Source organism: Colobus angolensis, unplaced genomic scaffold, assembly GCF_000951035.1.
Source record: "Colobus angolensis palliatus isolate OR3802 unplaced genomic scaffold, Cang.pa_1.0 Scaffold57, whole genome shotgun sequence".
Lineage (NCBI taxonomy): Eukaryota > Metazoa > Chordata > Mammalia > Primates > Cercopithecidae > Colobus > Colobus angolensis.
Window position 1 is genome coordinate 8,544,847 of NW_012119265.1, and position 26,236 is coordinate 8,571,082.

Genomic DNA, 26,236 nt, shown 5'->3' on the forward strand with positions numbered 1-26,236 from the left:
GGAACGCCGGAACTCTGCCTTGTTTTACTAATATCTTAATAACACGTTTCTATGATGGACATGTTGGTTCCTTGTATTTTAAAACGCGGCGACAAACTGAGGCGATAGCGATCACGTATATGCAGTCCCCCAATCGTCCAAGCCGAATAGGTTGCATGAAGTATCACTCAAAAAACATTCATTACCGTCGGTGTGTTGAGTGTTGACAGCCAGTGTGCGAATTCATTAATGGAAGTCGCGGGACCCCGAGCGGTTGGAGCCCTGCCACACCCCTCTGCCTGCGTTAAGACAACCTGACCCGACCTCTGGTGAATTGATGCGCAAAATGGCGGTTGCACGTCTGTTCCCCGACCCCGGCGCACAATCCTGAGGAAGGACGTCACGTCACCAGGGCAACGACGCTCCTGCGTAAAGGCCCGGCCCAGGGGAAAGTTCAGGGCGTCCCCGTTCTCGCCGCTCGTGCTTCTCCTAGGCCCAGTGGCAGACCAGAGCATGAGCAACTCCCGTTGTCCCTGGCCAGGCAAATGTTGGCCTAAGCTTGGCGCGAACGAAGCGCGCTATTTCCCTGCTTCCTTTAGGCCAAGCCTGCTGTACGACAGGGCCCGCCTCCGGAGCGAGCACAGACCGGGGCAGCCAGGCCAGCCGGGCGCCGGCCAGGTCCTGAGCGCGCACGCGCTCTGTTCAGCTCCGGGTGGCGGTCGCCGGAGTTGACGTTAGCCATGGAAACCGAGAGCTGGCCCGGGCGGGGTCATAGTGAGCTCGTTGTTTGGACGCGGCAGCTTTTCGGACGCCGCAGCTTTTCTGCCTCCGCATTCGGGCAATAGCCAACCTCCCGGCGGGAGCGCCTAGCCCGGGTTTACCTGCAAAAATGCAGTCCCCGGGGTGCCTTCGCGTCTTCTCTTCCCTCGGTTGACTTGAGGTACGTTCGTTGTCCGATGTCCACCTTGGGACTTCTTCGGCGCTTTAATGTCCAATCCTGTGCGGAGAGCCAAGTTGTTCTTGGAGCATTCATTGCCACAAGAAACACATTTTTCGTTTTTAGTTACAAAACCTGTAAGTGCAATTATTGCGCTTGATGAACTCAGTCATTAGAGATAGTAATTCAGTGTGATTTTAACTTTACTTTGAAAGACTACTTTAGCCTGTTGAATTTGTAGCATTTTGTTTCTAAGAGACTCGTACGAAATGGAAAATGGCACACCCGGAGCTGTGTCCCTTAGATAGAACTGTACTCTCACGCCTTATCTCCAACTAAACCTCTTTTGTCCGAATTGTTCAACTCATGGCCCCCTGAACGTGAAGTGCTCCTTCCCCCACTGATCTCGATCTCTGTCCCCACAACCTCCTGTCTGTCCATTACCAGAATTTACTCCAGTGAATCGGAAGTTGTTTTTCATGCCGCTGAATTGGTTATCTGCTCTGTATCCATCATTTTTCACTTACTCATTTTTTACTATTTTTAGGTATTTGTTTTCTTCATTAAATCATTCCTGCAGTTAGGGCAAACACTATCCTTCATGTTATTTGGTATCCACCGCCACTCACACCAAATCCCCAAACCTTTAGCATAGCATCCAGTTCAGATGTTGCGTTTTTACGAATTTAACTGTTTAGAGCATCTGTTGGCTACTCCTAAACTTCCTACTTAAAGAGCTGCCTTCTAATTATTAACTGATGTGGAAAATATCAATCGGGGAACCTTTTCTTTTTCCTTCTTAAGAGCTTTATTGAGATGTAATTTACATTAAGTAGAGATCACCCATTTACAGAATTGTGCAACCCTTAACCACAGTCAAGTTTAGAACATTTTCATCTCCCCAAAAAGAAACTCTTTACCCTCAGCAGTCACCACCTCCCTCCCCCATTAACCTTACCCCACCAGCCATAAGCAGTTACTAATCTATTTTACGTCCCCATAAATTTGCTTATTTTGGACATTTCACAAAGATAGGATAATACAATATGTGGCCTTTTGTAACGGGCTTTCACTTAGTGTGTTTTCAAGGTTCAGCCATGTTGTAGAATGTATGAGTACATCATTTCTTTTCATAGTCTAGTTCCATTGTGTGGATATATCACATTTTATCCATTCATTGATGGACATTTGGGTCGTTTTCATTTTTTTTGGCTGTTAGTAATATTTCTTCTATGAATGTTTTGTGTACAGATTTTTGTGTAGACATACATGTTTTTATTTCTGTTGGGTGTATACCTAAGGGTAGAATTACTGGGTTATATGGTAACTCTATATTTAACCTCTTGAGGAACTGCCAGACTGTTTTCCAAAGGAGCTGTATCATTTTACATAACTGCCAGATATGTTTGAGGGTTCTGATTTCTCCACAGTCTCATCAATACTTATTATTGTCTGCCATTTTTATTTTAGCCAGTCAAGAGGATTTGAAATGGTACCTAATTATGGTTTCAATTTGTGTTTTTCTAATGAATAATGATGTTGAGCATCATTTTATATTTTCTGTGCTTATTAACCGCTTGTGTATCATCTTTGAAGAAATGTCTATTCAGATCCTTTGATCATTTTTTAAAGATTGGATTATTTGACTTCTCATTATTAAATTGTAAGAGTTCTTTATACAGTCCAGTTATAAGTCATATATGTGTATATATATGGTTTGCACAAATTTTCTTCCATACTATAGGTTGTTTTCACTTTCACAATGGTGAGGACCTTTTTTTTAAAACACTTTCTCACTTGTCACAGGGTACTGGATACCCAATCCCCTCATGCTGGCTTAGCTATCAAAAGCTTCCCATTTTTACACTTTGTAGATTCCTCTTGGACCCAAACCCACTTTTCTCCAAAGAACCCTCTTCCCCCAGGTTATCCTTCCAGTTCTCTAGCTTCAAAATGAAATTCCCTTTCATTTGGCAATTGTTAGTCCAAACTGCACCATTTTGTAATTCCCCCCACCATTTTGCAGACCTTGGTCAAAGTAACAAATTCCACTGCAGTTTAGGCTGTGAGAAACATCCTGCCTAACCACCTGACCACAATGCACAAGAACATCCTTATCATACCCTGCTAAGCAAAGGCCCGACTGAAGGAACATCCCTATCATATCCTGCAACCGGAAAAAAGGGCCAAACTACCTGATCATAGGAACATCTTATCAATATCCTGCCGAGCAGTGAACCACACAGCCCAGACCCCTCCTGCCCATCCCTGTAAGTCCCCAGCCTGTGAACAGCGGTAGGCTCTGGCGTTAAGCTGCTCCCCCATCTCTGCAGGTTTTTGCAATATACCTGTGTTGCTGTAGAGCGCCCCCCCCCCCCCATCTTTCTTTAACCCCCACCTTCCCTTTTAAGAAAACCTAACAGCAATAGCATGGTATGATTCAAAAACTCATTCTGCCGCTAACTGACATTGTATCTTGGTTAAGTCACTTAATATCACTAGTTCTCAGTTTTTTTTGTAAAATTAATTAATTTATTTCTGGTAATTCATGTGAGTAGCAGACTTTCACCTGATACTTGATTTTAAAAGAAAAGTTTTTCAACCCAATTGAGTTTGTAGTGGGTGTCAAGAAAAATGATGGGACAAGTCTCAATCATTTTAGATTTATTTGCCAAAGTTAAGAACGTGCCCGGAAGACGAGTCTATGCCTTTCTCTGAAGATAATTTTGAGGTGTCCAAATTTAAAGGGGAACGGGCAGGATATTGAGAAGTACACAATTGTCATGTAAGAGGTAAGTAGGGGCAAATAGTCATTTATGCCTTTGTCTGGCTCAGTGAATCTGCATTTTTTACATAAGATGACATAAAAGGGGCAGAGGAAAAAATGGGGGGAATCTGCATTTTACGTAAGATAACAGACAAAGTGGGGTAGGGGAACAATCAGATATGCGTTTACGTCTGGTGGGCCAGGGGTAACTGCACCTGTAACCTATCCGTTGGCATTGCCATGATGAAATTTTAGCTCACTGGTAATTTCCTTGTGGGCAAAATACAGGGGAAGTGTGTAGCTTTTCATCTTGTAGCCATCCTGTTTAGACCCCTTTGGTTTGCATGACCCAGTTCCCAGCTTGATTTCTTCCCTTTGGCTAAATGAGTTTGGGGTCCCAAAATTTAATTTCCTTTCACATTTCCCTTCTTTATTCTGTAAAATCTTTTAGAGAAAGCATTTTAAAAGGAATACGAGTTCCTGGCCTCTGGTTGGTTTTTCCTCCCTTTTTCAAGCTGCTTTCTTACTGCTAGGATGGTTTATTCCTAGCAGTGCAGGTCCCCAGTCTCTAGGAAGGCTCATTCCTAGAAAGTCATGTCCCATGAAGATTAAAAACAACAGGGAGAGGAAAGAAGTAAAAAAGGAAAGGGAAAAAAAAGAGAGCGAAAATATCTAGGCCAGATTTATAGCAACAAAAGGAAATCATGCCTGGAAGCTGGCTTAGGCTATATTACTGCCTTCTCAATTAGAGCAATTCTCTAGGGAATCATTACCCTAGTCCTTTCAGTTGACATATTTGCAGGCACATCCCATAACAACACTGTAAGCAGAAACAGGACACAACACAAATTATTATTCCTAATATAAGCAATAAGTTTCTGCCACCAAGTTCCCCGGGATCCAAACCCACCACTCAACCAGTTGATTAACGAGGTTTTTGGATCTGACAGGTATCTGGGTTTTCTGGGTTTTCATATCAGTCATAAGTCAGGTTATGTTCTTCAATTCATCTGGAGTATAAACACAACATTCTGTTTTTATGATGGCGCAGGTCCTCCCTTGTGCTGCTGTCAGTCTATCTAAAGCCATACGGTTTTGCAGCACAACTTTCCTCATAAGCATGACTTCCTTGTTTAGTGAGGAGATACTCATGCAGCTATCATTCAGGACCTTTTGGGTATAATTCATTAAAGCCTCTATATGCCATATAACATCTTCAATACCTATCTGTGGTACAAAGATTCAAGCTAAGTGGTCATACCATTGGAGTACCAAATATGTCCAACTAGATTGTAAATGAAAAAGGTTTGCTGGTTTTGGCAGGGTCTGAATTACTCATCCTTGTGCCCAAGCATAACCTGGGGAACATTGTCCTAACCACTCTGGAAGTAACCACTGCCATAAGTTAGTGCCACATAGCCAATATGTCCCATTTGGAGCTAGCCAATAAATACCTGGTCGTTGGCACCCAGTGGGTGGCATGCCATTCAATGTGTTGTAATATGATATTGTAGTCACATTGTTTTCCAGGTATCTACCCCATATCTCTTGTACTGTTTGGACATAGGTCCTTGGTGTGATTTATTTGCTCCCAACACAAGCATTTTGGCTGAGTTGGCCAAATGAAGGGGTGAGCCAGATAAAAATTTCAATACCAATTTAAAAGGCCTGTGTTGACCGGGCACAGTGTCTTACACCTGTAATCCCAGCACTTTGGGAGGCTGAGGCGGGCGGATCACGAGGTCAGGAGATCGAGACCATCCTTGCTAACACAGTGAAAGCCTGTCTCTACTAAAAATACAAAAAATTTGCCAGGCGCGGTAGTGGGTGCCTATAGTCCCAGCTACTCGGGAGGCTGAGGCAAGAAAATGGTGTGAGCCCAGGAGGCGGAGTTTGCAGTGAGCTGAGATCGTGCCACTGTACTACAGCCTGGGCAACAGAGCGAGACTCTACCTCAAAAAAACAGTCCTGTGTAACAAATAATTGTTCTTGCTGTACTGTATCCAAATAATTAAGCCAAGTATAATAAAGCAAGCTAGTCCTGCCATGACCTGGCTTTTAATAAATGGGAAACTGGAGAGAGAAAATTATGTTTCAAAAACTGTAGCACACCTGTTGTTAAATTCTAGTCTTGCCTAATGTTTTTCAATTTTTGTTATTTTCTACAGTTTAAATTAAATTCTAGTTTTTCTGGCTACAAGTTTCTAAAATAAGTTGTGCTTTCTTAAAGCCCTATGAACTGAAAACTAGATGTTTTATCAGGCGCTGCCTCTAAGCCCCCCAACCATCACAGGAAGAAATCTCTTCACTGCTGGGCACTGACAACTAATAGCTGAGGGTGCCTGGAATCCTTCACCCCCATGTCTAGTGAGTCTACGGAACCAGGGTGATTGAGACAGTATCTTTTACAGGAATCAACTCCTGGATACATCACAGTCTAGTCAAAGCCTGGAAAGCTGAGGAAGCAACCCCTGACAGCCCAAAGGAACGTCTTAAATATGATGAAAATTATTTACTATGCCACCCTTGTGGGAATTGCCTTTCTCACTCTACTGTTTGCAGTAGGACTGTATACTGTAGCACCCTCAGGGTGGAATATCTGACAGGGAATCTCAATTGCTGTAGCATTTTGCTTAATTATTACCCTCATAGAAGGAGTAATGGTTACTAACAAAAAATAATACATGGGCCTTTCCAAACATGTGCCTCTGCTCTCGTTAGGTAGGGAATGTTGTTTCTATCTCAACCAATCAGGCCTAGTAAGAGACTGCTGAAAAACTTAAAGAAAGGGCTAAAAAGCTAAGGGAATACCAAAACAACCAAATAGATTCTTTGTTTGGGAGCAGAATCATACCATGGGTCACCCCATTTCTGCACCCTCTCCTAATATGCCTAGGACTAATGTTCTTACCCTGCCTAATTAACCTTTTTCAAAGATTTTTTAACTGACAGAATCATGGCCATTTCACAGACAACTACCCAAGAACATCTACAGATGGTGTTACTTCTGCAGTCAATCCAAGACTCAAAAACCATCCATCCCCTTGTCAACAGAAAGTAGCCAGAAAGAACACACCGCCCCTCATCCTTTTTATAACTACAGGGTCTGGATTGACAGAGCAGGAGCATCGCCATCTTGGACGAAGACCCACATTTTAAGTTTCACCTTGATCAAAATCCGCCAAAATCCAAAGGGCATTAGCCTTATGGCTAAGATCAGCATGACCATAAATCATACATAACATCTCTGACCAGAAACATTCCAAACCCCTTCTGGACCAGAGATATGCCAGCCCCGACATGACCTTCCCTCTGGCTGGAGAGATGTCAGCCCCAAGATAACCTCCCTTCCGACCAGAGACATTCCAACACTGTCATAAGCTTCTCCCCCATGCAGAAACATTCCAAGCCTGTAATAAGCTCTGTCACCAATAAATACTCCTACTCTGTAAGAGAGAGCTTTCCTGACTGAAATTGGCCAGAAGCCTCTCTCAGGTTTATTCTCCAAAACAAACCTGTCTTTGACTGTTGAGCCACTTTTTGTTTTTCTTTCCTCTTTAACTTACTCTGTGATCTTATAGAACACTCTTATTCAGAAACCCTCCAAAAGTCTTGAATTTGAATAAATACCATTTTATAGATCCAAAGAGATGTTAATGTGCTTGTTCCTTTTCAGTCTTTCTTTTCTAGTACTTGGGTAGACTTTCACTGGTTGGGGAGGAGGATGCTTACCATATAACTTGTAAACCAAAGCATGAAATATATGTTTCTGTTTAAACACCAAAGTCTTTCGCCGGGTGCAGTGGCTCACGCCTGTAATCCCAGCACCTTGGGAGGACAAGGCGGGTAGATCGCCTGAGGTCAGGAGTTCAAGACCAGCTTGGTCAACATGGTGAAACCCTGTCTCTGCTAAAAATACAAAATTAGCTGAGCCTGGTGGTGCACACCTGCAATCCCAGCTACTCCAAAAGCTGAAGCAGGAGAATTCACTTGAACCCAAGAGGCAGAGGTTGCAATGAGCCGAGATCATGCCATTGCACTCCAGCCTGGGCAACAAGAATGAAACTCCGTCTCTTAAAGAAAAAAAAAAGTCTTTCAAAAGACTCCAGAATTTAGCTGTTTATCCACGGCATAGCATTCAGTTAAGATTCCATAGAGTATTTTCAGGATTATAATGGTAGCTATCTTTGCATCTCTGAATTCCTACTGGTACCCTCAACAGATAGCACTTGGCTATCAAACAAACTTGATGTGTGCATACTTTTTAGAATTGCGCTAGTAGTAGCAAGTGCTTTTTATCCAGAGCAACTGAAAATCAAGTTCTTTCATATCATGCTTTTGAGTACTTAGGTGTGTAGGCCAGTTTGTTTTCTTTGCCAGGTATAAAGTTTTCTGTTTTCCAAATTGCAAAATGTGGTAATGCTTGGAAATGTAAAACTTTAGTATATTTCCTTGCAGATTTTGTAAAATACTTTTTAGGAACGTGGATGAATACATTGTATTTATTATTGAAAGTTTGTCTAATTTTTAAACAAGCAGAAATTAGTTTTTCTTGACAAGTTTAACTTTGTTTAATTTAGGTTATTTATAAATTAACTTTATGTTTCTTGCTTAATAATGAAAATGGAAAGAATTCCAGAATTGCTTCTACCAAAAACAGTTATTTGAAGGGAAAATGATATTTGCTGTATTGTAACCTTTGGGTTACAGAGAGCAGTATTATCACTGAGCACCTTGTAGGTACTCAAAAGTTTGTAACTAGAAGTTTAAATTGTGAGAAGTAATAATTTATCTTTTAGCTGTTTCTTCATAGAATGAAGAGTAACACATTTGGCCTATATTTAACAACTATCAAAATTTAAATATTTAATCTTTTCTAGCATCTTCTAACAGTGCTTTAAGAAAAAGGTAATGGTCAGATGCAGTGGCTCATGCCTGTAATCCCTAATTTCAGCACTTTAGGAGGCTGAGGCAGGCGGATCTCTTGAGGTTAGGAGTTTGAGACCAGCCTGGCCAATATAGTGAAACGCCATCTCTACTGGGAAAAAAAAAAAAATAGCCGGGGGTAGTGGCTCATGCCTTTAGTCCTGGCTACTTGGGAGGCTGAGGCATGAGAATCTCTTGAACCTAGGAGGCGGAGGTTACAGTGAGCCAAGATCGTGTTACTGCACTCCAGCCTAGGCGACAGACTGAGACTGTCTCAAAAAAGAAAAGGAAAGAAAAGGACAAGGTAACATAGGAAAAAAAGAAAACCGTCAGGTCAAAGAGTTAATTCCCTTCATACATGAAAAGTTCTTCCAAGTTCATAAGAAAAATGTTCAAAAATGATCACTTCAATAGAAAAATAGGCAAAGGACATGAGCCAATTTACAAACAAAAAAAAAATAGCATTTACTACACACACACACACACATGCCCAAACATATATACATACATGTAATTAATTTTTTTTTTTTTTTTTTTTGAGATGGAGTTTCACTCTTGTTGCCTAGGCTGGAGTGCAGTCACGCCATCTTGGCTCACTACAACCTCCACCTCGTGGGTTCAAGTGATTCTCCCGCCTCAGCCTCCCAAGTAGCTGGAATTACAGGCACCCACCACCATGCTTGGCTAACCTTTGTATTTTTAGTAGAAATGGGGTTTGGCCACGTTGGCCAGACTGGTCTTGAACTCCTGATCTCAGGTGATCTGCCCGCCTCAGCCCCTCAAAGTGCTGGGATTACAGGCATGAGCCACCATGCCCTCCATAATTAATATTCTTAAACCATATTCATGAAACAATGATAGGATTTTGAGGACTCAGCTCTGATTTCTTACATCTTGCCCAAATTCCTGTCTACAGGGCCTAGAGAGTCATGCCCTACAAATCATAAATTCTCATCAGATGGGTTTTATTTAACCCGATATGTCTTGACTTACTTTCCAGTCTGACTCTGGCATAACAAGGAAGAAAATCAAAATGTTTTACCCAAAAATATATTTCCTTGCCATACCTTGAAATTGCCCTGCAAAGTCTCTTGTGGGAAAAATCCACGTTCTTTAATGAGGATTTTTCCCCTTTCCCCTTTGTTTTCCTTCCTTCCTTGTCCAGTTCCAAGAGATAATCAGCTAAGAGCCAGGCACCCTTTTAAGTCTGATAAGAAACATTTTACCACCTGCTGTCTGAAGTCTGCTATCTGAGAGCTTCTTCTGCACAATAAAATTTAGTCTCCACAGTCCTTTATCTTCACCTGAACATTTCCTTTCTGTTGATCCCAGGTCTTCAGATAAACTCATCTTACTGTCAACCAGGAAATGTTTAAATTTACCTATAGTCTGGAAGCCCCTGCTTTGAGTTGTCCCGCCTTTCTAAACCAGACCAATGTATTTCTTAAATGTATTTGATGTCTTATGCCTCCCTAAAATATATATAACTAAGCTGTACCCCAACCACCTTGTGCACACATTTTGAGGACCTCCTGAGGGTTGTGTCTGGGCTATGGTCACTCATATTTGGCTCAGAATAAATCTCTTAAAATATTTTACATAGTTTGACTTTTTTTACCAATAATTTCATAAAAAGGAACACTCAGATTAAAGAAGAGCTCTTAGAAGTTAAAAAAGTGAGCACAGATTTGATAAATTTCTACAGATCTGTTAGAAGAGAGTCTCCTGAAAGTACAACAAAAATATAGTTAAGACAATTGCCTCAGTGCAGAAGTACTCCTTTCTGTCATGTCACCTGTTATGATGACTACTATCAAAAAGACAAAAGATGAGTGTTGGTGAGGATGTGGAGGAATTGGAACCCTTGTATGCTGGGTGGGAATGCAAAATTGTGCAGCCACTATGCCAAAACAGTATGGAGGTTTCTTAAAAAAAAAAAAAAAAAAAAAAATCTAGCAATTTTGCTTTTGGGTATTTATACAAAATAATTGAAATCAAGATAAAAGTGATACTTGCCCTCCCATGTTCATTGCAGCATTATTCAACTTAAATGTCCATCAACAGATAAATGGTTAAAGAAAATGTGATATAGACCGACAATGGAATATTATTCAGCCTTAAAAAAAGAAGGAAACCATGCCATATATAACAACAGATGAACCTTGAAGGCATTATGATAAGTGAAGCCAGTCACAGAAGGACAACTACTACATTCCACTTACGTGAGCTATCTAAAATAGACAAACTCCAAATCGGTGAGTAGAATGGTGATTGCCAGAGAATTGGGGGAGGGAAAATGGGGAGTTGCTATTAAACAGGTATGAAGTTTTAATTATGCAAAATGAACAAGTTCTAGAGATCTGCTCTACAACATTGTGCCTGTAGCTGACAACACTATATTGTACACTTAAATGTTTAACAGTAGATCTCATGTTAGTGTTCCTACCACAATAAAAAGTCAAAATCCTAACAATACAGGAAGAAAGAGGGATTCAATAAATGAAATCAACCAATCAATAAAAATAACATGATAGATTAAAAAAAAACTTTACTAAACAAAAATCAGTCACTACAACTTCTCAAAATTTTTTTGTTGAACTTAGAGAAATATATATTTAATCCAAAAATGTGGCCACTTTTGTTTTTTTTTTTTGTTTTGTTTAACAGATTTTTAGTGTGGTGTTATATATGTCTGGGTTACATACAGTTTTGGTAACTAAGAATTCCTCTCAGTACATTGCCAAATTGATCTCTGTTTCTTATTCTTCTGAGTAATGCATAAGAAATACAACTCCCAAATAAAGCAACATTACTGTGGCTATTTTGTTGGCCTACTTTCAGAGTAGTATATGAAGAAAGCCTATGGCTTAAATCAGTATTGCGATGTCATCTTTATCCCTTAAGTTCTCTTTTCATGGTTTTGTTTTTTTCCTAAGTCTTGAGCCATTTTTAATTTGAATATTGTAGAGGTGGCATCCATACCAATGCATCAGTTCTTCTGGGAATTACTAGTCTTTCAGAACTATGTGCCAAATTCTCACTGGGGGAGTACATTTTAGTTATTGTGAATTTGTTTTCTATGCTAGTAATTCAGGTTAGCGTTTAGAAGATTTCTCTATATAAATGAAACTGTTGTCTCCTACAAATAAAGTATTTTCAAATTCTTAAATATTTTTAAATGTTCCAGGATCTGTAATTAAAATTAAATGTCAAAGGGTTCCAGTGAATCATAATTTTTGTCTTTATACTTCCTTAATGAGTTGTTAGTATCCATCATGTAGTCCTCTTTTATCCTAAAAAAGAAAATAGAAAGAAACACCCATGCTTTAAATCAGTCTTTAGATCTGATATGCTTGCTACCTGTCAAATTTCCCTGGTAGTTTTTTGCTCGTATACCTCTGTTCATGACATTCCTCCTTAACTGGCATACCCTTTCAGTTCTTGGTTTGGCTCAATCTTTAAGATCCTGTGGAATCCCAGGCCAGTGTTTCTTAAAGTAGTTTCGATAAAACAGTTACATGATCTGTTATTAGATATCATGGGAAAAGTGGGTTCCAAGATCAAATGAATTTGGAAAACTCGACACATTTTAAGCAGACTTGCAGAAGTGTTTTCTAATATCAAAGGTCTCAAAATCTTTAGTCTGCTAATATCCATTGTGACTCTTCAAGATGACAGTATAGTGTATAATTTTTCAAACTGCTTTGACTACAGACCGCTTTTCAAGATATATTCTGTGGGACATATGATCCTGTATCTTTCAGCCTTTTAAAAATAGTTCACTCAAATCACCATACCAGTGTCCTCTCCCATGTTTCTTAGGCTTCTTGAGGGAACATACATTCTCTTTGTACTTCTTGGTCTGCTCTCACTCAATTCTTGATTTCTCTCACTTTATTTTGCCTCTTATGCCTACTGTTCTATGTCTGCCCTTCTTTCTTAGTATGAACTAGTTCCTCCTTTGCTGATGATGCAGGTTAAAGCATAGTATGGGACAGGGAGCAAATTAAAATTGGACTTCTGACATCTTAAAATTCTCCAGTCATTTCCTCCACAGGAGAAACCCAGCCATATATCTCCCTCAGGCTTATCCTGCTCTTGTGTCGCTTTGTGGTATATTGATATAGGCAGAATCTTCCCTGAACCAGTAATACTATGAATAGATAGTATTATTTGCTCCGTAAAAATAAGTAAAGATACTTTCCAAACATTTTAAAACTGAATAAACAGTTTATGGGCTTACTATTTTGAGTAGAGTAGGATATGCTGCAAGTTTTTGAAAATAGTAAATACGGCCGGGCGCGGTGGCTCACGCCTATAATCCCAGTAGGTGGAGATTATGAGGTCAGGAGTTCGAGACCAGCCTGACCAACATGGTGAAACCCCGTCTCTACTAAAAATATAAAAATTAGCCAGGTGTGGTGGCACACACCTGTAATCCAAGCTACTCAGGAGGCTGAGGCAGGAAAATCGCTTGAACCCGGGAGGTGGAGATTGCAGTGTTCTGAGATCATACCACTGCATTCCAGCCTGGGTGACAGAGCAAGACTCCATCTCAAAAACAAAAAAGAAAGAAAATGGGAAATACTCCCAGCTTCCCTTTAAGACAGCAATATGACATATTTTCCAACTTTAATTGTCTTATTTAGGCTGTGTCATTAAAGTATTACATGGAATACTTCTACATGGAAAGGTATTTTGCTAAATATGGGGAATCAAGAGTCTCAAGATGTGGCCTCTGTATTCATCCGTTTTCACACTACTGATAAAGACATACCCGAGACTGGGTAATTTATAAAGGAAAAGAGGTTTAATATACTCACAATTTCTCATGGCTGAGAAGGCCTCACATTCATGGTGGAAGGTGAAAGGCATGTCTTACATGGCAGCAGACGAGAGAAAATAAGAACTGAGTGAAACGGGTTTCCCCTTATAAAACCATCACATCTCATGAGACTTCTTCACTACCACAAGAACAGTATGGAGGAAACCACCTCCATGATTCAATTATCTCCCACAGGGTCCCTCCCACAACACATGGGAATTATGGGAGCTACAATTCAAGATGAGATTTGGGTGGGGAAACAGCCAAACCATATCAACCCCTATGCCCAATAACATGTTAGTAGAGAAAATAAATAAACCTGAAAAGATAAAATGTAAAGAGGTGAACAATACAAGAAGTTACTCCAAGAATGCTGTATACTCATACATGTTACAAGGTTGAGTATCCTTTATCCAAAATCCTTCAGACCAGAAGTGTTTTGGATTTGGGGGTTATTTTTTTTAATTATACCAATTATGCATCCCAAATCCAAAAATCAGAAATGCCCTGTTAAGCATCTCCTTTGAGCATCATGTTGGCACTTAAAAAGTTCAAACTTTTGAAGGATTTTGGATATTCAGATTTGTGATGTCCAACTTATAGTATGTAGAACAAGCAGTGGTTTTGGTATACAGAGAGAGGAGATACTCAGCTACACCAAACTGCTCCTGCAAAATTTTCAGAAATGTCTTAAAAGTTGTTTAAAGTTACTAATTAGGGAAGGCAGGAGAGGACATCATCCTAGGCAAAGGAGAGAGTATGAGCTCAGTGGTACCCAGGAAGAAAAACACAGAACGTATTTACAGGGTGTGAGGTTGAGAGTTCTGGATGACATTTGGTAATTTGAAGAGATGTTAAATGTTACATATAAAAGACACAGAGCTTAGTTAATATTCCTTCTGAAACTTTTTATATATATGCAAACCATATACAGCAATCTATATATATAGATGTGTGTACTCTTTTTTTGGATACAAATGGTATCAGTAGTGTGTTTATTTTACTTTTCAGTATATCGTGGGCATCTTTCCATGTTTCTATAATAATAACGCTTCAGATATTGCACTGTTTGGAATATGATCACAGATTATTTCGTCAAATGGATGAAAACATTTAAACAAAACCTTACAAAAGACCCAGAAATACTAACATGCAGATAGATAATCTGGTTTATAAAGTATCTTTACTTTCCCAGGAAGCCGTCCTACCTTGTTCCGAGTTATCTCAGTAGAGCCAGAAGGGCCAACTTTTACCTAACTCCTTGGGGAAATTTCAGGCACATCCACATTCTTCAAACTCCAGGCCATCCATCCAAGTTCATTTTCCTGTCTGATGGCATCTTCCATAGATAACTTATGTCAGAATGTTTATCCCTTCCCACAGGAGTGTGACCTTCCTTACCCATTGGCTTCTATAAGACAAAGTGGAATATTGTACACTGAGCCTGACGTCAGTGCAGGAGACAAGCTCGTATAAAGGGGAAGGAGGCACTCTTTCCGTTCCCTAAGATTGACCCGTAGACCACTAACGTTCAATTTGGCCCTGTAGTTCTATTATTTTGTGAGTATAGCGTCCAGGACCTCTCTCAGATACCAGAATCCAAGGATGTTCAAGTCTCTGATATAAAATGGTATCGTATATGCATATAACCTATGCATTTCCTCCCTGTACTTTAAATCATTTCTAGATTACTTAAAATACCTAATACTATATAAATGCTATATAAATAGCTGTACTTTATTATTTAGGGAATAATGGAAAAAAAATCTGTACATGTTCAGTACAGATACAGTTATTTTCCTGACTATTTTGTCTGTGGTTGGTTGCACATGGATGCAGAACCCACAGACACAAAGGGCCAGCTGTACTTGCAGGGCTGTCCTGTGATTTAAAAGCTGTGATTCATTCTATGGAGAACTAAGACCAATGACTGAAAGATGTAAGAAGATAGATGTTTACAATTTTAAAAACTCCATAGCGGTATAACAAAGAGGTGATCTAAGGTACTAATTCTTAAAGGTGACCCCCCAAAGTTTTCATGCTGCCCCAAATTTCTCTCCAGAATTGATACTGGTTAGGTAGAACTGACTAGAGGAAAGATTATGTTTAAACTGACTGGAAGAAAGGCTATTTTAAGATGGCTTTAAATTTAATTTTTCCTTTCTAGCCTAACATGATCCACCAAAGTAATACTTTGCTAGCTGGTTTTGTGTAGGGTAACTGTTTTTCAGAATAAGCTGCAAGGAATAAGGAAAAGTTGAACTGAAGATAACTTATGTTATTTGATACTTACATTATATGGCTATTGAATAAAAGTAGCCTAAATTGATTTGAGTTGAAAGTATTGACATTTTGGACTTTCCATTGACCTCAGAATTTAAATATGTGAGTTAAAGTCTAATTCCAAATATTCGGTTATAAATTAATAAAGAATATGATTTTTTTTTTTTTTTAAAGAAATAAGGCTGAGCACAATGGCTCATGCCTGTAATCCCAGCACTTTGGTAGGCGAGGCAGGAGGATCACTTGAGCCCAGATACTCAAGACCAGCCTGGTGGGTAACATGGCAAAACCCCATCTCTACAAAAAATAAAAAGTTAGCCAGGCATAGGGGCATGTGCCTATAATCCCAGCTACTCAGGAGGCTAATGTAGGAGGATCACTTGAGCTTGGGAGGTCAAGGCTGCAGTGAGCTGTGATCACGACAGTACTCTCCAGCTTGGGTGACAGAGTGATACCCTCTTTCAAAAAATAAAATAACTGAGCATATTTATTTTGTTTATAATATGTTATAAACAAACTAACACTAAGTTGCTATAAAACAAGTATGTGTCAGGAAGGGGTCTGAGAAGTACAATTATAAATCCTACCCTTGAAGGAAGTAAGGAGATGAAATAGTAGTGTGAGGTTTTTCCTCACAGGTTTTAAGGAAGACATTTTCAAACAGTGACTTTTTTTTAATTTTTATTTTTTAGAAACTGCTGTGTTACAGAAAAGCATGTGACTTTCAGAATAATCCCGAGCAAGGATGAGTCCAGATGTGCCTCTACTGAATAATTACAAGCAGGACTTCTTTCTGAAGCGCTTTCCACAGACTGTCCTTGGAGGCCCTCGATTCAAACTAGGCTATTGTGCCCCTCCTTACATATATGTTAATCAAATTATTCTTTTTCTAATGCCATGGGTTTGGGGCGGAGTCGGAACACTTTTGTACCAGTTAGGCATCCTGAAAGACTATTACACAGCAGCACTTTCAGGTGGATTAATGCTTTTTACTGCATTTGTCATCCAGTTCACAAGTTTATATGCCAGAAACAAATCAGCAACAGTAGAAAGAATATTAGCCACAGATATCTTAGCAGAGGAGGATGAGCATGAATTTACAAGTTGTGCTGGTGCTGAAACTGTCAAATTTCTCATTCCTGGCAAGAAATATGTAGTCAATACAGTTTTTCATTCTGTTCTTGCTGGATTAGCGTGTGGTCTTGGAACATGGTATCTGCTCCCAAATAGAATAACCTTGCTGTATGGCAGTACAGGAGGCACTGCTCTGCTATTCTTCTTTGGATGGATGACATTATGTATAGGAGAATATTCATTAATTGTAAACACAGCTACAGAGACTGCGACTTTCCAAACACAGGATACTTATGAAATTACTCCTCTTTTGAGACCTCTTTATATTTTTTTCTTTGTTTCTGTGGATCTGGCACACAGGTAAAAACCTACCAAATACTTTGTAACTTGCTTTGTTTTTAAGTATACAGAGTAAGAGAGCTCTCCTTTTAGTGTTACAAAAAAATGAATCCATGGATTAAAAATAAACCATTGGATAACAGGTTATTTTGATAATTATTCTTTCAGGATTGATCTCTGTAAAACATACTAAAGCAATAGTTGAAACTTATTAAAGAGTTTTTTTAAAAACCCTTTTTGAGATAAAGAAGGAACTTTTCAATTTTGTGTTTCACTTTAAATAAGGAGCTTTGAGTTTTTAGGATAGCCTGGCTGAAACCTGTGTAAGGAGATGGAACTTTCCTGTGGGGGGGAAAGGAAGAATTTAAAATTTATACACATAAGTATTATATAAAAATTGAGTGACTTTAAGACAAATAGAAAATGTATTTCTAATTTTGTGATAGCAACAATAGAAGTAATTAAAAACCAACTTGTTACAGAAGAAAAGTAGAAAATAGTTTTTTTAACAAACATGATTGTTCACAAAATTGTTTGATAACCCCTTTTACTTGCCTTTTCAAATTTGACTTTTCTTTCTCTGTCTCTATAGATTGCAGCTTTCTTTTCTTAGGTTAGTGTCCAGGTGGATATCTGTTCAGGCGTGTTATGGTCTGAATATTTGTCTCTCTCCAGAATTCATATATCACAGTCTTAAACCCCAATGTGACAGTATTTGGAGATGGGACCTTTGGAAGGTAATCAGGTCATGAAGGTGGGTCCCTGGTACGATGGGACTAGTCCCCTTATGAGAAGAGGTACCAGAGAGCTTGATCTCTCCCTCTCTGTGCCATCTAAGGGCACAGCAAGAAGGTGGCCACCTGCAAGTCAAAGAAAAGAGCTCTCACCAAAACCTGACCATACTGGCAGCCTGATCTTGGACTTCCAGCCTTCAGAACTGTGAGAAAATAAATTCTGTTCTTTAAGCTACTCAGCCTATGGCATTTTGTTATGGCAACCCATGCTGATTAAGATTTTGCTACTAAGAAGTGGGATGCCTTTGTAACAAATACCTAAAGATGTGGAAATGGCTTTGTAACTGTTGGTAATGGGTAGAGGCTGAAAGATATTTTTTTTGTTTCTTTGTTTTGTTTTGTTTGAAACGGAGTCTTTGCTCGGTCTCCCAGGCTGGAGTGCAGTGGCACAGTCTCAGCTCACTGCAACCTCCGCCTCCTGACTTCAAGTGATTCTCCTCCCTGAGCCTCCTGAACAGCTGCAATTACAGACATGGTGCCACCATGCCCAGCTAATTTTCGTATTTTTAGTAGAGACGGTTTCGCCATGTTGGCCAGGCTGGTCCCAAACTCCTGACCTCTAGTGATCCACCCACCTCGGCCTCCCAAGTTCTGGGATTACAGGCTTGAGCCGTCATGCCCAGCCAAGGCTGGAAGAGTTTTGATGTGCATGCTAGAAATCTGGACATTAAGGGTGATTCTGATGAAGTCTGAAGTCCCCTGAACCCAGAGGAAAGGAGTCCTTGTTACAAAGTATCAAAGAACTTAGCTGAACTGTGTCCTAGTGTTTTGTGGAAGGTAGAACTTTAGAGCCATGAAGTTGGATACCTACGTAAGGCGAGTTCAAAGCAGTGTTGAAAGGAGCAGTTGGCTTCTCCTGACTGTTTCTAGTAAAATGTGAAAGGAGAGAGATGAATTGAAGAAGGGATTGTTAAGCAAGAAAAGGAACCAGAACTTGAAGATTTGGAAAATTTTCAGCCTGGATTATCCATATTGTAAAACATGAGAAAGCATATTCTGAAGAGAATACCAAAAGTGTGGGGCTGGACTGTCACTCAGTAAAGAGCTTTTGGCCTTATATGAGTAGAAACACTGCCAGTTTGAATGGAAGTGGTTGGAGACAGGAAGTAATGAAGGCCGACAGTTGAACTTCTTCGATTTGACAGGATGTAATGATAGAACTGTTCAGCTACAAACGTGCAGTATTCTTCTAGAAAAGGAGAAAATGATGCCAAAGGTGATTTAAGGGCTACCACCTCAGATAGCCTCTACCCAAAGCCTTGGGAGCAGTACTGAACTTCAGAGCCACAGAAGCAGTACCCTCATCTAGAGCAGTGATGGTGACCTGCCACCCCAGTGGCCTGGATGGCAGAGTATGGAACCAAACAGAATTATTCTCAAGCTCTTAGATCTAATGGAATTTGCCTTGCTAAGTTTTGACTTCCTTGGGATCATCACCCTTTTTTTCCTGTTTCTCCTATTGGAGTGGGGATGTCTCTTCTATACCTGCCCTACCCTTAGATTTTGAAAGCACATAACTCATCTGGTTTCACAGGTTCACAGTTGGAGAGGAATTTTGCCTCAGGATGGATTATACCTAGGTCTCATCCATATCTGATTTAGATGAGACTTTGGACTTTAGCCATCAGAGTTAATGCTAGAATGAGTGAAGACTTTGGGGGATATGGGGATGGAATGAATGTATTTTGCATTTGAAAAGGACATGAGTTTTGAGGGGCCAGGGATGGAATGTTATAGACTAATTGTGTTCCCTCAAAAATGTTTACGTTGAAACCCTAACCCCCAATGTGATGGTATTTGGAGATGGGCCCCTGGGAGGTAGTTTATGAAGGTGAGACCCTAGTCTGATAGGATTAGTGCCCTTAGGAGAAACACCAAAGAGCTTGATGTCTCTCTTTTTTCCACATAAAGACACAGAAAAAAGGCAGCCATGTGTAAGCCAGGAAGAGAGTCCTCACCAGAACCTGACTATACTGGCAGCCTGATCTTGTACTTGTAGCCCCCAGAACTGTTAGAAAATAAATTTCTGTTGTTTAAGCCACTCAGTCTGTGGTATTTTGTTATGGCAGCCCAAGCTGATTTAAGACAAGGCATTTTAAAATATTAAGTCAGTTTGGGCACTGAAACTGACCTCTTCTTGGGTGTCTGTTTGCAATTTCTTAACTTTTAATCTCTTCTAGTTATACTGCATTTGTGAACCAGAGGGCGGTGTAATGCCCATGTAATTCTTCACCTAACCAAAAATGTAAGGGGAGGATTAATAAACAGGAAATCCATTTATAATTGGTTTCTTAATACAACTACCATTTACTGACTATAAAATATATTCCAGTAAAATACTTGGTTTTGAAAAGTTAGTAAAATTGAGTTTAAGTGTGTGTATGCACATGATTGCTTTTAAAATATTTAAAATTTGTAAGGTGGTTATTTTCAGAATACAGATTCTTGAGTTACTGTCTCTGTATCCCATTTCTGAGATCAGAAATTGAATGCCTGATGTAATCTTTGGGTTCAAAATGATGTCCTAAGTTCTTTAATTTTAAAAAAGAATATTTTAATTTGGTTTTCCTGACATTCTGCATTACGCATTTCTAAAAGTACATAAAAGGTTTTTTACCAAAATCTTGTTGGATTTAATATACAGTTTTAATGTTTAAGATTTTATAATTACAAAGAGTTCTTTGTTTTTGTTTTTTTAACTGTAACTAAAAAGACAAAGCCAGTCCCCACATCTATTTTTAAAGAAGAAAATGACTATTTTATCCAGAAAAAATTACCTCCGGTTTCACTTTTGATTCAGAAAATAATAGAATTGAGATCATCTCTAGACAATAGTTGTGATACTGCAGCCAAATGATGTATGAAATGCATGGACTCTTCAAATTTGGCCAGTTGACAGGTAAATTGTTTCTTAGTTTTATTTCAGAAGATACGAAAGGAAGCAGAAGATGTGAACCCCACAGCGTGGTAATCTTTTCCTTCCCTATTCTTTACCTAGTACAGTTGTGTAATAATACTTTTAAGTGACTTTTTCTGTGCATTTTAATTTTTATCAAAAACATTAAATCTACAGTGCTTAGCTCAGACACTCGGAAATTGTTTGAATGAATGATACACATGTACATCATCTTAGCCACTGTAGAAAACATCTTTTTTCTTGACATGTGGATCTTAGTGAGTGTGCAGAATTTGAAACATTTTTATAGCTGTTAGGTTCCAAACTAAATTGTCATCTTAAGGGCTGATTTTTTTTACCCTAGAACATTTTTATTACATTATCAGAAATATTATAATTTAAAGTTTTTCCATATTAAAGAATTAACCACAATAATGATCCATTTGGAGCTAAGTCCTATATACAGGAAAATATTCACAATGTTTGATTACTTCAGTTACATTATCCTTGTATATAAATACTTTACTTTGCCATTGCTTATTGTTAAAGGACCAAAAGAGATTTAGGGGTAGAATCTAGTTTTGATAAAAGGTTTCATGAGCATACGTTCTTTTTACACAAATTATCCTATTCTTGATAGAGGAGTGTTGTCTTAGGGGAAAAAAAAAGACTGTACCAATCTCCCTGTTTTCTTTGACCTTCCTGTGGCTTACTATGTATGTATGGTTTGATTTTCTTGATTTTTTTGTTACTTGAATGGTTTCTACTCAGAATGAAATGAATTTTATTTTATAAAAAAGTATTGTCCTCTAATTTAGTATCACATTGTTAATCTTGTGTTCATTAATTCTCTGCTTATAAAAACTTGAAGGGCATACATTATGAGGCAGAGCACATTAGTTGGCATAGTCCTGACATCTATGTGAGCAAACATACAATGCCATTACTATATTATATCCATAGTTGCTATACATTTGCTTTGGGACTGTCAGCATATGCTTAAGTGGATAATTATTTCAGAAATTGTCTTTCTTTATTGTTGTTATTTATTTATTTTTTTTGAGACGGAGTTTTGCTCTTGTTGCCCAGGCTGAAGTGCAATTGTGCGATCTTGGTTGACTGGAACCTCTGCCACCTGGGTTCAAGCAATTCTCCTGCCTCAGCCTCCCAAGTATCTGGGATTACAGGCACCCACCACCACACCCAGCTAATTTTTGTATTTTTAATAGAGATGGGGTTTCACCATGTTGGCCAGGCTGGTCTCGAACTCCTGACCTCAGGTGATCCACCCACCTTGGCCTCCCAAAGTGCTGGGATTACAAGTGTGAGCCACTGCGCCGGGCCCCAGAAATTGTCTTTCTCCTCAACTTGGATTCCCAGTAGTTCGGGTATTCAAGTACAATTATGCTATAAGTTTTGAGATTTTGTTGTCTTTTGAAAGTTATCTTTGGAACCCCAGAAGTACTCTGACCTTATTGGTCTCTGGACACCGTGTTTGATTAGCGTTATTTTTTTTAAAATTCATAATATATTGATAATATGGATAGTCCTGTGCTTTAAAATTAAATTATTTGAAGCAGTTTGATGATGGTACATTTAACTGTTAAGTGCTGTGCCAAGTTTGAGTTTTTCCACTTAAGGTAGAGGTAGTCGCTACTTCATGAGGAGATTGTAATGTGCAAGTTTGTGTTCTCAAATTCATACCACTGCTTATGCAAAATGGAACAGTGCTATAAATGCTAGTTAAGTTGTTAGATTAACCTGCAGAGATACAATCATAACCTGAGTTACTCATTTCTGATATTAACCATTCTAATGTTAACTTCTGGGTCCTGGGAGCGGGACAGTACAAGGCAGAGGAAGAGAAGAGCTTTCTCTTTTTTTTTTTAGCTGCTAATGTATGAATGTGAGTAAGGCTTTGACTTTCCAAAGTTACTTGAAATTTTAAATTATAAAATTTTAAAACTCTGAAGAATCATTGGTAGAATTTCAGCCAATGTAGTGGTTTAGACATTTAGGGGAGAAATGTTTATGCTCTGGCCTCAGTTGTTCAGTTTTACAAATTCCTGTATTCAATTTTCTTACTACTCAATGATGGCTTTTAATTACTTCCTCCTCCTTTGCACATTTGAGTTCACATATTCTCTAAATGCTAAGCTTGTACACAATTGTGTAAGGGTAGTTGCTGATGTAGAAGGACACTTGTCATAATTTGTATGTATTGATCATTTAAAAGTTGGGACTAAGACTTTGTGTGTGGTGTGTGTGTGTGTGGTTTTTTTTTTTTTTTTTTGGAGAGGGAGTGTGTTGTTATTCTGTGTTGCTTTGCTTTTCCTTAAAAGATCCTCTTCTATATATTTTGTGTGATTTAAATGTTCTTTTTTTTATAGGTTTATGGTAAATATGCCAGCTCTAGAACAAATGAATCAGATTTTACACATCTTGTTTATATTCTTACCCTTTCTGTGGGCACTTGGGACTCTGCCCCCACCCGATGCACTTTTCTTATGGGCAATGGAGCAGATTTTAGAGTTCGGCCTTGGAGGCTCATCTATGTCAACCCACCTACGGTATTTATTTTTAAATATTGATGTTATATGTAACTTATTCTTAAAGAACATTTTTCTTTTCAAGTAAATCTTTTTTTCTTTTTTTTCTCTACAGGTTATTAGTAATGTTCATCATGTCTGCTGGAACAGCTATAACATCATATTTCATTCCAAGCACTGTCGGTGTGGTTCTTTTCATGACTGGATTTGGTTTCTTGCTGAGTCTGAACTTAAGTGATGTGGGTCACAAAATTGGAACCAAATCTAAGAATTTACCCAGTGGTCCAGAAAAACATTTTTCATGGAAGGAATGCCTTTTCTACATCATTATATTAGTCTTCGCTCTTTTAGAAACTGGTTTGCTTCATCACTTTGCTGGCTTCTCACAGATTTCTAAGGGCAGTTCCCAGGCTATTGTGGGCTATGGTTTGATGATATTATTTATAATACTGTGGATACTTAGAGAAATTCAAAGCGTGTATATCATTGGAATTTTCCGAAATCCTTTTTATCCGAAGGATGTGCAAACTGTGACTGTATTCTTTGAGAAGCAAACTAGGCTCTTGAAGATTGGTATTGTCAGACGGATTTTGCTAACTTTAGGTAGGAAGATATAGTCTATTAACCTTGTGTTACAAATCATATCCTGGAAGTATTCAAAAATATTACTGAATTCCCATATTTGTGTGGTATTATACCACATATAAGTGTTCTTTTATGTTTTGGTTTTTTGTTTATTAGCTTTTTTAGTTCATTGCTTAAATGTGCTCAGAAAAAATGTATATTTGCCAAAATAAAATATGGTAGAAGGAGCTGTTTTGCCTTAATTAAATTTCTCTTTGTTTTGTTTTAGTATCACCTTTTGCCATGATAGCATTTCTCTCATTGGACAGTTCCTTACAAGGGCTCCACTCAGTGTCTGTCTCTATTGGATTCACAAGAGCCTTTAGAATGGTAATCCTAATATGTGTTTAATAGTATTTTCCTATTGCTAAGTTTTATTGTAATTTTGTTTAATAGTTTACTTAGATTATCTAATCTAATTAATGAATAATTTGTATACTGCAGGTATGGCAGAATACAGAAAATGCTTTATTGGAGACAGTCATTGTATCAACAGTACATTTGATCTCCAGTACAGACATATGGTGGAACAGAAACCTGGATACAGGAATCAGACTCTTACTGGTAAATGTGTCTTTTAACAGCTTTATTGAAGTATCTTTTACATACTGTAATATTTATCCATTTAGTGGTGTATATTTAGTTTTGTAGTCATCGCTGCAGTCTAATTTTAGAACATTTTCAACATCCCAAAAAGAAACCTCAACTGTTATTTCCCATTCCCCCCCTCCATCTCACCTACTACCCACTGTAGTCCCAGAAGCCACTAATCTACTTTCTGTCTTTATGGGTTTGCATATTTTAGATATTTCCCATGAATGGAATTCTGCAGCATGTGCTCTTTTGCATCTGGCTTCTTTCACTTTTATGTTTTCAAGGTTCATTCATGTTATAGCGTGTATCAGTGCAGTCATACACTGTATAAGGACGTTTTGGTCAATGACAGACCACATATACAACGGTGGTTTGATAGGATTATAATGGAGATGAAAAATTCCTACCACCTAGTGGCATAGCCCTTGTAGGGTAGCTCATTACTCACATGTTTGTGGTGATGCTGGTGTAAACAAACCTACTAGGCTGCTAGCCATATAAAAGTATAGCATATACAGTTGTGTACAGCATGTAATACTTGACAATAAGCAACTACAGTTTATATATTTAGTGTACTTTTTATCATTATTTTAGAGTATATTCCTATGTTTAAAAAAAAAAAAGTTGACTGTGAAACAGCCTCAGACAGGTCCTTCAGGAGGTATTCCAGAAGAAGTCATTGTTATCACAGGAGATGACAGCTCTATGTATGTTATTGCCCCTGAAGACTTTACAGTGGAACAAGATGTGGAGGTGGAAGACAGTGATATTGATGATCTGACCCTCTGTAGGCCTAGACTGATACGTGTTTTTGTATCTTCATTTTTGACAAAAAAGTTTTAAAAGTTAAAAATTTTAAAATAGAAAAAAGCTTACAGAATAGGGATATAAAGAAAAATTGTTGAGCAGCTGTACAATGTGTTTTAAGCTAAGTGTCATTACAAAAGAGTCAAAAAGTAAAAAAGTTTGTATAATGAAAAAGTTATAGTAAGCTGAGGTTAATTTATTATTGCAGAATGAAAAATATTTTAAAAATAAATTTAGAGTAACCTAAGAGTACAGTGTTTTTAAAATCTATAGTAGTGTATAGTAATGACCTAGGACTTCACATTCATTCACCACTCACTCACTCACTTAGAGCAACTTCTAGTGCTGCAAGCCCCATTCATAGTAAGTGCCCTATTCAGGTGTACCATTTTTTATCTTTTATAATGTATTTTTACTGTACAATTTCAATGTTTAGATACACAAATACTTACCATTGTGTCACAGTTGCCTACGGTATTCAGTACTGTAACATTTAGTACAGGTTTGTAGCCTATGAGCAATAGGTTATACCATACAGCCTATGTATATAGTAGGCTATATCACATAACCTATAGGCTAGGTTTGTGTGTGTACACTGTATAATATTCACTTAATGATGAATCTCATTATTTGTGAGCATATGTTTTCATTTATCTTAGGTATATGTACCTAGGATTGGAATTTCTGGTCATATAAGAACTCCATGTTTAATACTTCAAGATACTGCAAAACACATTTCTTAGAACATATCCTTGTCTGGCTGGATGCGGTGGATCACGCCTTTAATCCCAGCACTTTGGGAGGCTGAGGAGGGAGGAGGGGTGTGTTTATCTAGATTTCTT

At 38.5% G+C, this 26,236-nt stretch overlaps 1 protein-coding gene across 2 annotated transcripts in view; it reads left to right on the forward strand.

Moving 5' to 3' along the window:
• Positions 1 to 317: 317 nt before the first annotated feature.
• Positions 318 to 26,236, forward strand: part of PCNXL4 (pecanex-like 4 (Drosophila)) — an 82,612-nt gene continuing 56,693 nt past the window's right edge. Inside the window, exons 1-6 of one of the 2 annotated variants that reach the window (XM_011961929.1) lie at positions 318 to 919; positions 16,410 to 17,151; positions 23,211 to 23,390; positions 23,485 to 23,972; positions 24,223 to 24,323; positions 24,438 to 24,557. In XM_011961929.1, the coding sequence (XP_011817319.1) occupies positions 16,463 to 17,151; positions 23,211 to 23,390; positions 23,485 to 23,972; positions 24,223 to 24,323; positions 24,438 to 24,557 (1,578 nt within the window). In that variant the 5' untranslated portion in view covers positions 318 to 919; positions 16,410 to 16,462. The remainder of the gene's footprint in view (positions 920 to 16,409; positions 17,152 to 23,210; positions 23,391 to 23,484; positions 23,973 to 24,222; positions 24,324 to 24,437; positions 24,558 to 26,236) is intronic. The other variant, XM_011961930.1, reaches the window with a different exon arrangement.